This window comes from Myxocyprinus asiaticus, chromosome 25 (genome assembly GCF_019703515.2).
Source record: "Myxocyprinus asiaticus isolate MX2 ecotype Aquarium Trade chromosome 25, UBuf_Myxa_2, whole genome shotgun sequence".
In the NCBI taxonomy this organism is placed as follows: domain Eukaryota; kingdom Metazoa; phylum Chordata; class Actinopteri; order Cypriniformes; family Catostomidae; genus Myxocyprinus; species Myxocyprinus asiaticus.
In genome coordinates this window covers 36,609,891-36,624,168 of record NC_059368.1, presented here as the reverse complement: position 1 = coordinate 36,624,168, position 14,278 = coordinate 36,609,891, and the positions used below count along the sequence as shown (strand labels likewise).

The following is a 14,278-nucleotide window of genomic DNA, read 5'->3' as shown; positions in this document are numbered from 1 at the left end:
GTCATGTCAAACTTCAAATGAACCAGGAATTCAGAGTTTAAAGAATTGCTAGATGGTTGTTGTAATGACAGTGTATAGTAGTGATATCAAAAGTACCTTTACTTCGGTGCTAAGTCAATACAAAAATAAAAAATGTCATGATACCAGCGTTTCTGCAGTACTGGTAGTACCGGGCAACGACTCGATTTGGTCCCCGCACACTGTCACATGATTGCTCACATGCTTATTTGAGGGTGTGCTCTGTTACTCCTTTTACACTAAAATCGATAGTTAAATTAAAATCATGATATGTCCTAGTGTGATTATTAAACTGTGAAAGGCTGCAATCTTAGTCTGCATGAGCTTTAAAATGAATTTGTGAAGGAGTGCTCATACACTGGAAACTCCACATTGAGAATCATTCGCACTGCATTAGATGGCAAAGCAGAGCACTAATCCACTGTGAAGCATGCAGCACATGTAGAATATATATTTATGTAATTATGCACTTTAACAATCACACTGGGCCATGTAGCAAACTGTTTATCTGGAGAAGTGAAACTTCCGTCAAAAACACATATCAAAATAAAAGCTAGACGCCTGAAAATAAGGTAATTGCAACATAAATATATTACAACTGTATGTATAGTTGAATGTAATATTCACTGTAGTAATATTAATAAATGATGATTAAAGATAATCTGTAACGTTGTTGGCAGCAATGAAAGGCAGAGGATGATGATGTGAAGAATCCAAGTGCAGTGTTTATTTACATGAAGAGTGAATTCCAAAAACGTGACTACAAAACATAAACATGAACTAAACTAGACATGACATGACTTCCAAAACAACGTTACATAAACAATACCTGACAAGAGACAATGGCAAACATGAGGGTATAAATACATGGACAAGGGTAACAAGACAACCAATGAACAGACAGAACTATAAACAAGATAAGACAAAAACCAATGACAAACTAGAACTGATAACAAATTAACAAGACAGTAAACCAATGAAAACAACACACATGAACATGGAGGGAAACAGGATGATCACATGACTTGACATGGAAACAGGGAATCACATGACATGGCACGACTTTTCAAAATAAAAGACATTAACACAAAACATGAACAAAAACACATCTAGACGTGACAATCAATAATAACAATAATAATAAAATTCACGCAGTATATCACAAGTGCTGTTGTACTGAATACAAGTTTGTTACAGATGCAATAGTTTGTTGAAAAGTAATTGTTCTATTTTCACTAGTTAAAATTTTTACGAATTAATTTCATTAAACTTTAAAATAGTGTTGTCAAAAGTACCAGTACTTCAGTACCAAGTCGATACTAAAATAAAAAAGATGTAACAATACCAGTGTTTCTGCATTACCGGTAGTACTGAACACCGATCTGGTTCCAGTGCGCAGTTTGACTGACACACGACTGCTTTAAAATGCTCACAGGCTTGTTTTGAATGCGTGATGTTACTTCTTGTACACTGAAATAGACAATGAATCAAATTAAAATCGTGACATGTTTTAGTGTGTTTTATTAAACCGCTAAAAGCTGCAATCTTACTGTGGAAGAGCTGCGTACTTTAAATAAATCCGACCATTCATCCACTAAAAACTCCACGGATGTTGAGAATCATTCACGTTGTGTTAGACGACAAAACAAAGCACTTATCCATTGTGAACCATGCGGCACATGTAAAATATACATTTATATAATTAAAATGGCATTAATCTCAGCTTTATTTATATCGCATTTAAAACAACAGAGTTGACCAAAGTGCTTCACAGTAATACAATTTAAAACATTTAAAATATAACATTTCAAAATTACCACATATACAAACACCAGTAATCTAAAATACAAACACTTCAAAACTGTGTCTTACATTTCATTTGTCAGACTCAAAGGACAGTGTAAAGAAATGAGATTTCAGACGTGACTTAAGTCTTCAGTGATCACACTGGACCATGTAGCCAACTGTTTATCCGGTAAAGTGAAGCTTCCGGCAAAAAAAACACCATAATAAAAGCACAATTCAAAATAAAAGCTAGATACATGAAATCGAAGAAATTAAATAATTGAATACAAATATAGTAAAATGTAATATTCACTGTAATAATAATAATTAATCAAAATATTACAAACAAGACAGCTGTTGAATAAAAGTTTGGCAAAAAATGCAGACATGTTGAAAAGTTCTATTTGCAGAATTTATTGATTAGACACCATTTTGATGATGAAATTAGATTAAACTTTAATAAATGTTCTGGAAAGTTCTGGAAAATAATAATAATGATAAAAATTTAATTATTAAAATCATTATTAAATAATTAAAAATAACTAAACTGTTGTGTTCAATAGCATATTAGCATATTTTTGCTGTGGTATTGAAATTGGTATCGAGAACCTTGAAATTTTGCATTACGGTAATGCAACCACTTTTATGAGTTAAAAAACCTCTTCATGTGTCACTAACACAGCTGGAGCCACTGTCTTATGTAAGACAAGATACCTAGAAGCACTTCTTGGAACTCTATGATGATGACCCAGGTCATTGGTTGCCGTAGTAAAGACTTCTGTCATGGCCATCATGTCATCTCACTGTCGTTCTGATCTCATGAGGTGCATCAGACAAAGTGCATTGGAGGCATTACTGCATTTAGTTATTCATGCATATTATGCAGTGTCAGAAACTGTTCACTCATTCACTCATTCTCCATAGTTGCATTTTTGGCAAACTGTGCTGTTGAATGGAACTGTTCTGGACAACGTGTTGTCTGCCACGTCATATAATGTGAGAGACACAGTACACTGTCTTAAGATGGAGAATAGACTTGTATGTTATTTGAAGATCCAGCTGCTGTCTTCCACAGATATGCTCACATTAATTTTATGCTCTGGCTGTTAAAAAGCATTTAAAGTCTTTGTCGGTTAAGATCTGGTGAATAAAGTCGCTCCTCGATTGGATTAGTTTATTTATTAATGTGCCGTAAATTGCGAGGCTATTGGGGAGAAAAGAATGCGGTTGTGATTTTGGTTATTCATTCATACAGACAGTATCCAAGCCGCTACTGTAAGCTATTTTATAAACGGGATATTTCGAGACTCGCACCTGTTAGTAAATATATTTGTCAATCCCAAATTAAGCTGACTGCGATAGCAATCGTGGCCTGATGTGGATTGCCACAAAAATAGTTGTATTTTAACTTGTTACAATAATGTACATGCAGTGCAACAGGAATGGGCAATCAGTAAACATTATGATACTCTACCGTTCCAAACGCCCAACCACTAAGACCTAACCATCAGTGGAGTAACAATGTCATTTTAGAGCAAAAATGCAACTTTTTCTACCAAAAAACTTTTGGTACTGTGTCAGGTCGTGACTTTATTTCCAATGTAAAATCTGGGTCCTGAAGCGAAAGTTGAGAACATCTGCTCTAGGGCTTTTAGGGCTTGTGTGCTTCATACACCTTAAGTCATTTATTCTTATGTAAAGGAATATTCGGGGTTCAAAACAAGTTAAGCTCAATCGACAGCATTTGTGGCATAGATTATTTAACCGCAAAAGCTGCGATTTAATGAGATAAATATATAGTTTGCATGTAATTCAAATGTGAGCGCTTGTGAATGTGTGGAGACAGTGTTGTGCTGACACCGGCTGCTCAACCCTTTTAAAGCTCCTCCTTGGCTCATACAGAGAAAACACCATCATGAGCATTGCACAGGGCGTGAAGCACATATAGAGGACATACTTATTTAATTAAATCAGCAGCCTTTTGCGGTTTAATAGTCACTTTGAGTCACGTAGTGACCGACTTTTCCAGAGTGGGAAACTGCCGTCATAATGTCAGAGCTCCTGGGTCAAAACAAACAGAAATACGTCAAAATAAAAGCTCCGTCAAAATAAAAGCTCCGTCAAAATAAAAGCTAAATGTATTTGAAAAAAATATACAGAAATAAATCACTACTGTAAAGTTACGTAATATTCACTGTAATACTACTACTACTACTAATAATAATAATAAATCAGTAGTAATTATACTTTAGTATTTAACATCTGTGATGCTCTGTTATGCAGCACTTTATTTGACAAACTATAACAAGTGGTATTTTGGATTGTGCTGTGAGGTTCTGTAAATAAGCACTTCATTTGATACAAAAATAATACAATATTATGTTGATATTTACATTTGATTAAATTTTTAATAAATTAATTTATTCAAACACCATTTTGATGATAAAACTGAAATAAACTGTTGATATGGAGTTCAGGAAAAAAAAAAAAAAGGTATCGGACTTGGTATTGGCGAGTACCAAAAATGAAGTACTCGTTCTCAAAAAAATGGTATCGGGACATCCCTACATAATGTAATATTAAAATATCTTTGCCATAAATTCTTCACTTTCACACATTATTTAAGGCTTTCCTGTAAACCCACAAGCCCTTATTTTTCATGAAGGAAGACTGCAAAAATATATTTGGAGTGACTATATTCACCCAACTGTAAATAGCATCTGCCACACAGGGCAGCTATTTGCACCCCAATAGTCTGTTGGAACCACATAAATACACAACAAACTAGACAATAGGTGTCGCTGCAGTGGCGTGGGGTGTAAAGACGGTGTATAGTGTTGTTCTAGCGACCCTGGTTCGATTACACCTATTGTACCACAGTTTTGTTTTCTATCCGATTTCCTGTTTCCACTCTTAATATTTCCTTTCATTCTAATTACAATAATAATTACAAATTAATATAAATTTAGATTTTCATCGCAGTGATTTGGTCACAGTGAATGTCAGGGAGTGCAGAGAACGGTTTGATCCAGAGGCGGAGTATGTCGATTGCACTTATTCCCGTGGCTCGGCATCGCTTGTGGTAGACTGCAGCTCTGTATTACTATAGTAATATTGTAGTATCCATGTTTTTTGGCAGAAACCATAGTTTTAATGCAATTAACATGACTGGATTCTGTGATTCCGTCCATGTTTTCTGCATTGCAGAAATCATAGGGTCCTATATACTAATGTTCATCATTAAACAACACATTGTAAGATTATGAAGCACAGGGTTTATTTGGGGTATAAGACTAAAATGTTTACATGGTCATGAGTACACAGCTTAAGTTTATGTGGAAAATACAGTATTTTTACATTATCATTCCATGTTTTAAGCCCTAAAAAGACCATTTTATATGACAACATAACTGTAACAGTTGTTAAACTTTACCCTTCATTCACAAATGTGTGCGTGCTTGCCTTCTGTGTATCCTGAGCTGACCGTCATTTTGGCTGTTCTAGCAGCTAACAGCACTTGCGGAAAAACAGATATGATCATTGCAGACTTCATTGGGAGGGTAGTTTATGTGTTCTTTAAAGGCGTCATACTCGCCGGTGTACTGGGATGAATGGTGGATAAAATAAATGTCTATGAATGGCAAATTTGGCAATATTTGTGAGACTTGGCATGGATCAAAAGCAATGATGGACATTTTTCTTGATATCATGTCTTGGGTATTTTGTCATTCACTGCCATTGCTTTTCCCCTGCTGATGATGATAAATATGCCAACTGCAAGGAAAAAGTCACGTGGCTGAAACAGATGAACAGTGGAACACAGTGTTCTGATAAAATGAAGAGCATCATTTTGCCCCGCAGCAAAGGAATGCAATGGGTTGTATTGTTTTAAGGTGCAGGGTAGATGGTGTTTGGCATGCTTGAACTATTTTGCTTTAGCGTTGCTTCTCTGCCAGAAACCTACAGTGAGATTGAATTCCTCTCCACCTTTAAAAAAAAAAAAAAAGTTGTAACTTGTTCTTCTTGAGTAGTTTTCTCCAGGAATTCGAGGTTGATGGTCTCTAGCTCATTGGATTGTTTTTCCTCTGTTCATGTGTATCTTATGTTGTTTGTGGTTCTTGATCATTTATGAGAAACTCTCACAGTTCTACTTGACCATCATTTGCTCAGTTACAAGGAATGACTGAAATAAGGTGGCTGATGGGCAGCTGTCAGTTACGAGTAAATTATGTTGTTATCAGCTGAAACATCTTAAGTGACAATGACCCACATTGTGATTATAAGCACCAGTCTCCAGTTTCACATGCAGTAATTTCTGGATGTCATTTTTGGCATATGTGATTATGGCGAATGCCCAGATATCCTGTTTTAACTTATCAAGTCTTCACAGTGTCATTTTTTTAGGCCATATTGAGCTGCATGTTCTTAAAGAATGAAAACAAGAACAAGCAAGAACATCTGCTGGTGGAAGATCATTTTGTTTTCTCCTTAGCTGTTGAATGGCTTCCGTTCTTTTTCCTGGGGAGTTTTTCTGAAATCATTTCTGTGCATTCAAGCATTCTGTTGGCTCTAGGGAAATGGTTTTTCAGCTGTAAATGCGTCAATATCATCTGTGTATGTAAGTGGTGACAAATTAATTGACAGTGAAAGATGAAATGTTTTCCCTTCTTTGTTTCAGATGCATCCTCCACAGAGCAGCATGAGCTGTTCGTGCAGAAACTACAGCAGTGCTGTATAATGTTTGACTTCTTGGACTCAGTCACTGACTTAAAGAGCAAAGAGATCAAACGAGCCACACTCTGCGAACTCGTGGATTATGTGTCAACCAACAGAGGCGTGCTGGTGGAGCCTGTCTATCCTGAGATCACCAACATGGTCAGCATTGAAGTGATGTCGACAAACCTTAAAGGGATAGTTCACCCAAAAAGGAAAATTCTCTCATCATTTACTTGTGATGTGATCCAATTTGTTTTGGGTGAGAAGACCAAAATGTAACTCTTTTTTCACTGTACATCTTGCCATTGCAGTCTCTAGGCACGATCACTATTTCAAGCTTGATTACACTTACCTGTGTTTGATGCATGCGCAGAGCACTAGATGGCACTAGGAAGTGTAATCGAGCATGAAATCATGATCGCCAAGGAGACAGCCGATGATTTATTGTGAAAAGAAAAGGGTCATATTTTGGTCGGTTCTCACCCAAAAACCGATTGGATTGCTTTGGAAGACAAGCATTAAACAATTTGATTCTAATGGATTCTTTTATGCTGCCTTTATGTGCTTTTTGGAGCTTCAGAGGTCTGGTCACCATTCATTTGCATTGTATGGACTTGCAGAGCTGAGATATTCTTCTAAAAATCTTTGTTTTGAGTTCAGCAGAAGAAAGAAAGTCATACACATCTGGGATGGCCTGAGGGTGATTAAATGATGAAAGAATTTTCATTTTTGGGTGAACTATTCCTTTAAAATGTATTTACCATATGTGTCCACTGGCGCAGAGATGAGCGGGTGTTTTTAACGTATTATCTGTGGGATCTTATTGATAGGGGATTGTAAGATTGAGCAAGTGAGAGTGACAGAAAGTTGAGAAATGTTCAACTTTATTCAAATGAGAGGCAAAAAACACCTGGCGGCAGCTAATCGCTGTGGTGAAGACAGTTGTCTGAACCCTCTGGGGTCTGAGGGTGTTTTGGGCCCTGGAGAAGTTTTGACATGCCTTGACATTTGTGCTTTTTTCAGTTGCTTAAAAACATATTAATGGCTAAAGTCTGATAACACTATTCGGCACAAACGGGAGCACAATAATATGTGAGCAACATGTATGTACATGTTTGTATTTTTGAGAAAAAAACGTTTATGCGTGGGTTTTGGGAGAAAAAAATTTAAGTCACTGAAATAAGGCCATATATCACATACTAAACATTTGTTCACAAGACTTTTGAGGACTGGATCTTGTAGCCTAGGGTTTTTGCTACAAAATGATGTGAAAACCATCCTGATCACTCATTCATACAAAACAATATAGTCATTTAACTTTTGTAAGACACTTTACAAAAGTTTAACATTTTAGTGTTAGAAAGGCCATATGCAAGGAGGCGTGGATGATCATGAATATTGATGTGATTCACACCTAAGGAGACAAAGACCCCTCCCCTGAGAGAGAATGAATGTGAGGAGACTTACTGATTGAATGTATTATCTGACTGTACATTTTCTTTACACAAAGACTTTACTTAAAAACTTTAAACCTACACTACCATTTAAAAGTTTTAGATCTGTAAGATTTTTTTATGTTTTTAAAAGAAGTCTCTTCTGCTCACCAAGGCTGCATTTATTTGATCCAAAATACAGCAAAAACAATGATATTGAGAAATGTTTTTACAATTTAAAATAACTTTTCTATTTGAATATATTGTAAAATGCAATTTATTCCTGTGATCAAAGCTGAATTTTCAGCATCATTATTGCAGTCTTCAGTGTCACATGATCCTTCAGAAATCATTCTAATATGCTGATTTTATAATATGGGCATATTTACAGCACATTTTACACATTTACACCCAAACAGATATTTGCAAGCACAGGCTTCGTTGATGATAATGAGGCAGCATAAACACTAATTAAAATATAATCTAAACATTCATATTATTTTTATATAATATTACATATCATATTTATATCATACAGCATACAATTTAAATACCTGCTTTTGCCAAAACAACATTTAAATGTAACTAAAACTTGCCTATTAGGACATATTTCAAATTTTAATACTCTGAATCCTGGCTGGCAAGTTTGAAAATAGTCCAACTTGTAAAATATGTCCATGTTTATATAAAATAGCATGTTTATATAGAATAGCATGACTTACTCATCTGAAATTGTATCCTCGGCTGGATCAAGTCGCTCTTCAAAATGTAAACATTCATCGTCGGATTCCTGCTCTTCTTCTGAGGAAAATGTGAACTCTTCGTCACTATCCAGGACCATCTGTAGAGCTTCCTCACCTGTGTAGCGTGCCATCTTCCAAACGCACAAGAACGTGAGTGAATCTGATGATGAACTTGATGTTTTTTAAGGCATTGTTGGGGGCGTTTACCATTTGCATTGATCACCCCAGCACATTACCGTATGAATAGCGCGCTCTGCTGGTGAGTGTGATCACATTAGAGATAATGAGCTGAGCCAGGAGAAACTGTACATCTCTTTGTTTCATACAGATTACATTGCAGGAGAATATTTGTTTTAAATTGTAATTGTTTTATTTAAAAGTAGACATTTTAAGCTTTCTTTAGACATATGTTTCATGTTTGTGTGATAAGTATTCGCGGAGTTTCAGTTCATTTTTGTGACGTGTTTCAGAAAGATGATCGCGGAGACAGAGACCGCTGAAAGCGCACCCTGTTTATTTTCTTTATTTTAGAAAAGCACAAAGTTTTGTTGTTATTGTGAGTGTACACAAATAGAAGTAGACCCTTTATTAGTCTCTAATGATGTCTTACAATTATCTGTATGCCCAAAAATGGAGTATTTTAAGTTGTTTCCGCTGTTATGCAGAAAAATCCAGCAGGACGCGCCGGCGCGTCCGTCGACCCCAGAGGGCTAAACTACCCTTACCGTACATTTCACAGACACACGTCCAAAGCAGCAGACCTCAAGCGTTTTGAGCGGTATTGAGCAGATGTCTTCTGTACCAGTGGTCACGTTTCTTTGTTTTTATTGAAAATAAACTTTGTGATCTAGTAAAAGCGAAGACAAATAATTTTTCTTCACAGGTTAGCACAAATGTATTCAGAGCGCTTCCACCCAGTGAAAACCCAGACTTTGACCCAGAAGAAGATGAACCCACTCTAGAAGCCTCCTGGCCCCACATACAGGTCAGCTTATGCTCTTATATTTGTTCTGGCTCATTCTGTGCATTTTTAGAATGTAAATATTTATGAAATATATTTAATTTACACTACTTCATGCACAGCAAAGGACTTAAAATCTTGTGGAAAAAGAGTCCTGTGGTGTTTGAAATAAATCAGGCTTTAGTCAGCAGTCATTTTGTAAAGCCGATGGAGAATGTAAATGAATATTGAAATGTTGAAATGTAAATATTACAATGGCAAAAAGTTTAATTTTTTTGGTAATAGCTTTATAATGTTATAATATCTATGTCTTCAGGTTTAATGCACTAGAGGAATAACAAATACTTTTGTTCTCTATTATTACAGTTGGTCTATGAGTTTTTCCTTAGATTCATAGAAAACCCAGACTTTCAACCAAGCACTGCCAAACGTTATATTGACCAGAAGTTTGTGCTACAGGTAAATGTGCTTTGTATTAATAAATGCAAAGAAAAGTTTCTTTGGGGTTCTTTTTATAACCGTTTGCAGAGACTTCTGTGCCATTATTTAAATGTTTTTTCCATCTATTTATTATTGTAGCATGATCAGTTGCAGTTGTTACCTCCCCAAACAGCTTAAAAAACAAAAACTATGGTTAGTCAATTTATACATCGATCACACAGCCTTGTTCCGTCTAAAGGCCAAAGTATAGTTAGTTGTCCGTGTTGCTGTTCGGAATGCGCACAGTATGCGTAGAGCAAATTTGGCCATCAGGACAGTGTGCCTGGTCTGTCCGCGTGCAGCCAAGATTTTCTTGACACAAAGAGAATCCTCGTCTGCATGCTACGCTGGCGCAGGCGCCTGCTGTTGGCTGCACTAAAAGAGTATCAAAAAGCAGATGTAGTGAGCATGAGTCAAACACGTTCTTATTCACTTGTTTTTTAAAAGAGTATACTTTAAAAGGCAACGCGGTCGACCAGGTGTGATCCGGAATGCTGAAAAAAGTTAGCTTTACTTTAGTCTGTGCTTTGTTCACTTTCGGTGATATCCAAAGATACTGTATATGTAAGACAATTGTTTTTCCATTCCTTGAAAAAGAGACCTATTTCATTTTCGAATAGGCAAGATGCAAACAGAAACGTTTTTTGTTTGTTTCTTTCTCTAATAAACATGGGTATAGATGCCTTGAAAAACTTTTTAATATGATTTCTTATTTTCTCTGATGGTCACAGTTCTTAAGTGTAAGATATTTTGAAATATTAAATCATACGCTTGGGAGAGACTTGGCTATTTTCCAATCTTGGATCTCACTCAACCAGTCCCTGTCCCTGCATACAGTACTGGTTCATCAGTTGTCCATATCGACCCACTCATTTCCACTGAGTGCACTGAATGCTCTGGAATGTACATTCAGTGTGGATAGTGGTAAGGGCCAGTTTCCATGATGTGAGAGTTTCCTGGGCTGCTTTAAATAGTGCAATGTTGTTTATGCCACTGGAAGGAAAGAGGCAGAACTGCAGGCTGGGATAGAGAGCATAATGACGGGGGGTTAAAGACAAAAGAAGAGTCATTAGAGGAGAATGTGTTAGTACCTAGGACTTGAGAGTTCTGCTTTTGTTTTCACTTCCAATAGACTGTTGTGCAACCATCTGGTTCTGGAAGTAAAAACACATTTTTCCATAGGGGAACTGATTTTAACGATAACTTAGAAACCTTTAAAGACATCCTCTGAGCTCTCGGTAGGTCTGTTAATCAATGTTTTATGCCTCTGTTGAAGTCATCTGTTAGTGTTATTTCAACTTCATAGGAAAAAAAATCATGTTAATACCAGAATTCCTGGTGAAGAACTACATAATCCATGATCCTTAGAAGTGATCCACCAATCAGAGAATTGCAGCAGAGCGCACCAAACAAGTGCTGCAGTGACAGCACACTCGGTTAAAGTACTGCGAATGATGCGTCTCCCTACACTCATACAGTGGATATAAAAAGTCTACACACCCCTGTTAAAACAGCAGGTTTTTGTGATGTAAAAAATTAAACAAAGATAAATCATATCAGAATTTTTGCACCTTTAATGTAAAAATTACAACCTATGCAATGTCACTGAAAACCAAAGTGACACATTTCAGAGAAAAAAAAACAAACAAAAAACAACTTAGAATAACCTAACTGCATAAGTGTGCACACCCTTTTATAATTGGGTATGTGGCTGTGTTCAGAATCAACCAATCATCAAGCTTATGTGAAATATTACACACCTGTCTTCACCTGAAGTAACTCTGATTAACTCCAAATAAATCTCAGCTGTTCTTGTAGGATTTTTCTGACATCTTCAAAAGCATGCTACTACAAGAGCCATGGGCCACAGAGCTTACAAAGCATCAACGGGATCTCATTGTTGAAATGTATCCCTCAGGTGAGGGCTACAAAAAGATTTCCAAGGCATTAGATATACCATGGAACACAGTGAAGACGGTCATCAGCAAGTAGATAAAGTATGACACAACAGTGACATTATCAAGAACAGGATGTCCCTCCAAAATTGATGAGAAGACAAAGAGGAAACTGGTCAGGGAGGCTGTCAAGAGGCCTACAGCAACATTAAAGGAGCTGCAGCTCTTTCTGGCAAGTACTGGTTGCTCCCTACATGTGACAACTATCTCCCGTATTTTCCCCTGTATGGGCTATGGGGCAGGGTGGCAAGATGCAAGCCTTTTCTGACGAAAAAACATCCAAGCCCGGCTAAACTTTGCAAAACATATATCCAGTCTCCCAAAGCTATGTGGAAAAATGTGGTATGGTCTGATGAGACCAAGATTGAACTTTTTGCCCCAAATTGTAAAAGGTATATTTGGTGCAAAAACAACACGGCACATCAGCAAAAGAACACCATACCCACGGTGAAGCATGGTGGTGGCAGTATCATGCTTTGGAGCTGCTTTTCTTCAGCTGGAACTGGGGCTTTAGTGAAGGTGGAGGGAATCATGAATAGCTCCAAGTACCAGTCAATTTTGGCACAGAACCTTCTGGCGTCTGCTAGAAAGCTGGAAATGAAGAGATCTTTCACCTTTCAGCATGACAATGATCCAAAGCACACATCCAAATCAACAAAAGAATGGCTTCAGCAAAAATAGATGAATGTTTTGGAATGGCCCAGCCAGAGCCCAGACCTGAATCCTATAGAAAATCTGTGGGGGGACCTGAAGAGGGCCGTACACAGGAGATGCCCTCGCAATTTGACCGATCTGGAAAGTTTTTGCAAAGAAGAGTGGGAAAATATTCCCAAGTCAAGATGTGCTAAGCTAGTAGACTCCTATCCAAACAGACTGAGTGCTGTAATAAAACCAAAGTGTGCTTCAGCTAAGTATTAGTTCAGGGATGTGCACATTTATGCAGTTAATCTAAGTGTTTTTTTATTTAATTTATTTTTTTTTATAAATGTGTCACTTTGGTTTTCAGTGGCATTGCATAGTTTTGTTTTGTTTTTTGGCTTCCAATTAAAGTTTGTAATGTTGTGATTAACCTCAGAGCTTGTTAGTTTGGTTCATGGCTTAGAACTCTTTTATGAAGGATTTTTTAAAATCCCTATAAAAGTGTAAATAAATGGGGGAAAATACTTCTGGAACCAAGACAGCTGAAAATAGTGGGTGGGCACTGTTGCGCTGTATTTCATTGTTCAAGAAAGAGATCCAATCAAACAACTAAACTAAAACCCCCAATAATGGATGTATTTTATATAATAATATACCATATTTTTAAAATGTACTGTATGCTTCATCAGTACAAAACATATTTTAAAATTTTATTTTATTGTCATACAAAATGTATGAATGATGGACAAGAAAGGGAGAGAGAAAAGGGGATAGACATAAAATCAACTCAAGTTGTCTTTTTAAATGTAATTTTAGAATGGCATTGTTTATATTATATATCCATGTGCCTTCATATGAACACATTGTATATACAATATTAAATAACAATATGACCTATCGTGAATATCTTATGCTTCTTTTGCATATAACTACATCATAATGCAGGAAGCTTGGACAGAAGTTTATTTTGTCAGAACAAAGAACAATTTGGAAAATGTTATATAGTCAAAACATGCTGTTCCTGTCTGCGTGCATTCACGCATTGACTTCAATCTCACTGTAACAAATTGGATTCACACCTACTATAAAATTTTGGTTGTCTTGATTTATTTATTATCCATGATGATCTGTTATAGTAACGTGCACTATATACTAGTGATGGACCGATATACCGGCCAGGCTGATTAATCGGCTGTTATTTGACCATTCTGCGTTTATCGGCATTGGCCGAAATCCGTGTTCGCTTGGCCGATTAACAGAAGTGTTAACCTTCCCTTGTTTCAGTTCCAAAATCTACCAATAGATTTGTCGAAGGATAGTCAACACTTTCTGTTTTCAAGGTTTTCTCTTTTCAAGTTTATGCAAATTTTGATAAATAATGCTTGAAATAAGTGTTTGTTTCACTTAAGAATTTTTTTTGTACATCTGATTTGCTGTTGTTTAGTTGTATTATTTTTATCTGCATTTACAGTATATCGGCCATCCTTATTTCTAGATATCGATATTGGCATCGGCTTTTGGAAAACACATATCGGTCAACCACTACTA

At 36.5% G+C, this 14,278-nt stretch overlaps 1 protein-coding gene across 1 annotated transcript in view; it reads left to right on the top strand.

Moving 5' to 3' along the window:
• LOC127415830 (serine/threonine-protein phosphatase 2A 56 kDa regulatory subunit alpha isoform-like) overlaps window positions 1-14,278 on the top strand; it is a 40,123-nt gene that overhangs the window by 4,783 nt on the left and 21,062 nt on the right. Inside the window, exons 2-4 of the mRNA XM_051654810.1 lie at window positions 6,482-6,678; window positions 9,579-9,680; window positions 10,023-10,115. Of these exons, the coding sequence (XP_051510770.1) occupies window positions 6,482-6,678; window positions 9,579-9,680; window positions 10,023-10,115 (392 nt within the window). The remainder of the gene's footprint in view (window positions 1-6,481; window positions 6,679-9,578; window positions 9,681-10,022; window positions 10,116-14,278) is intronic.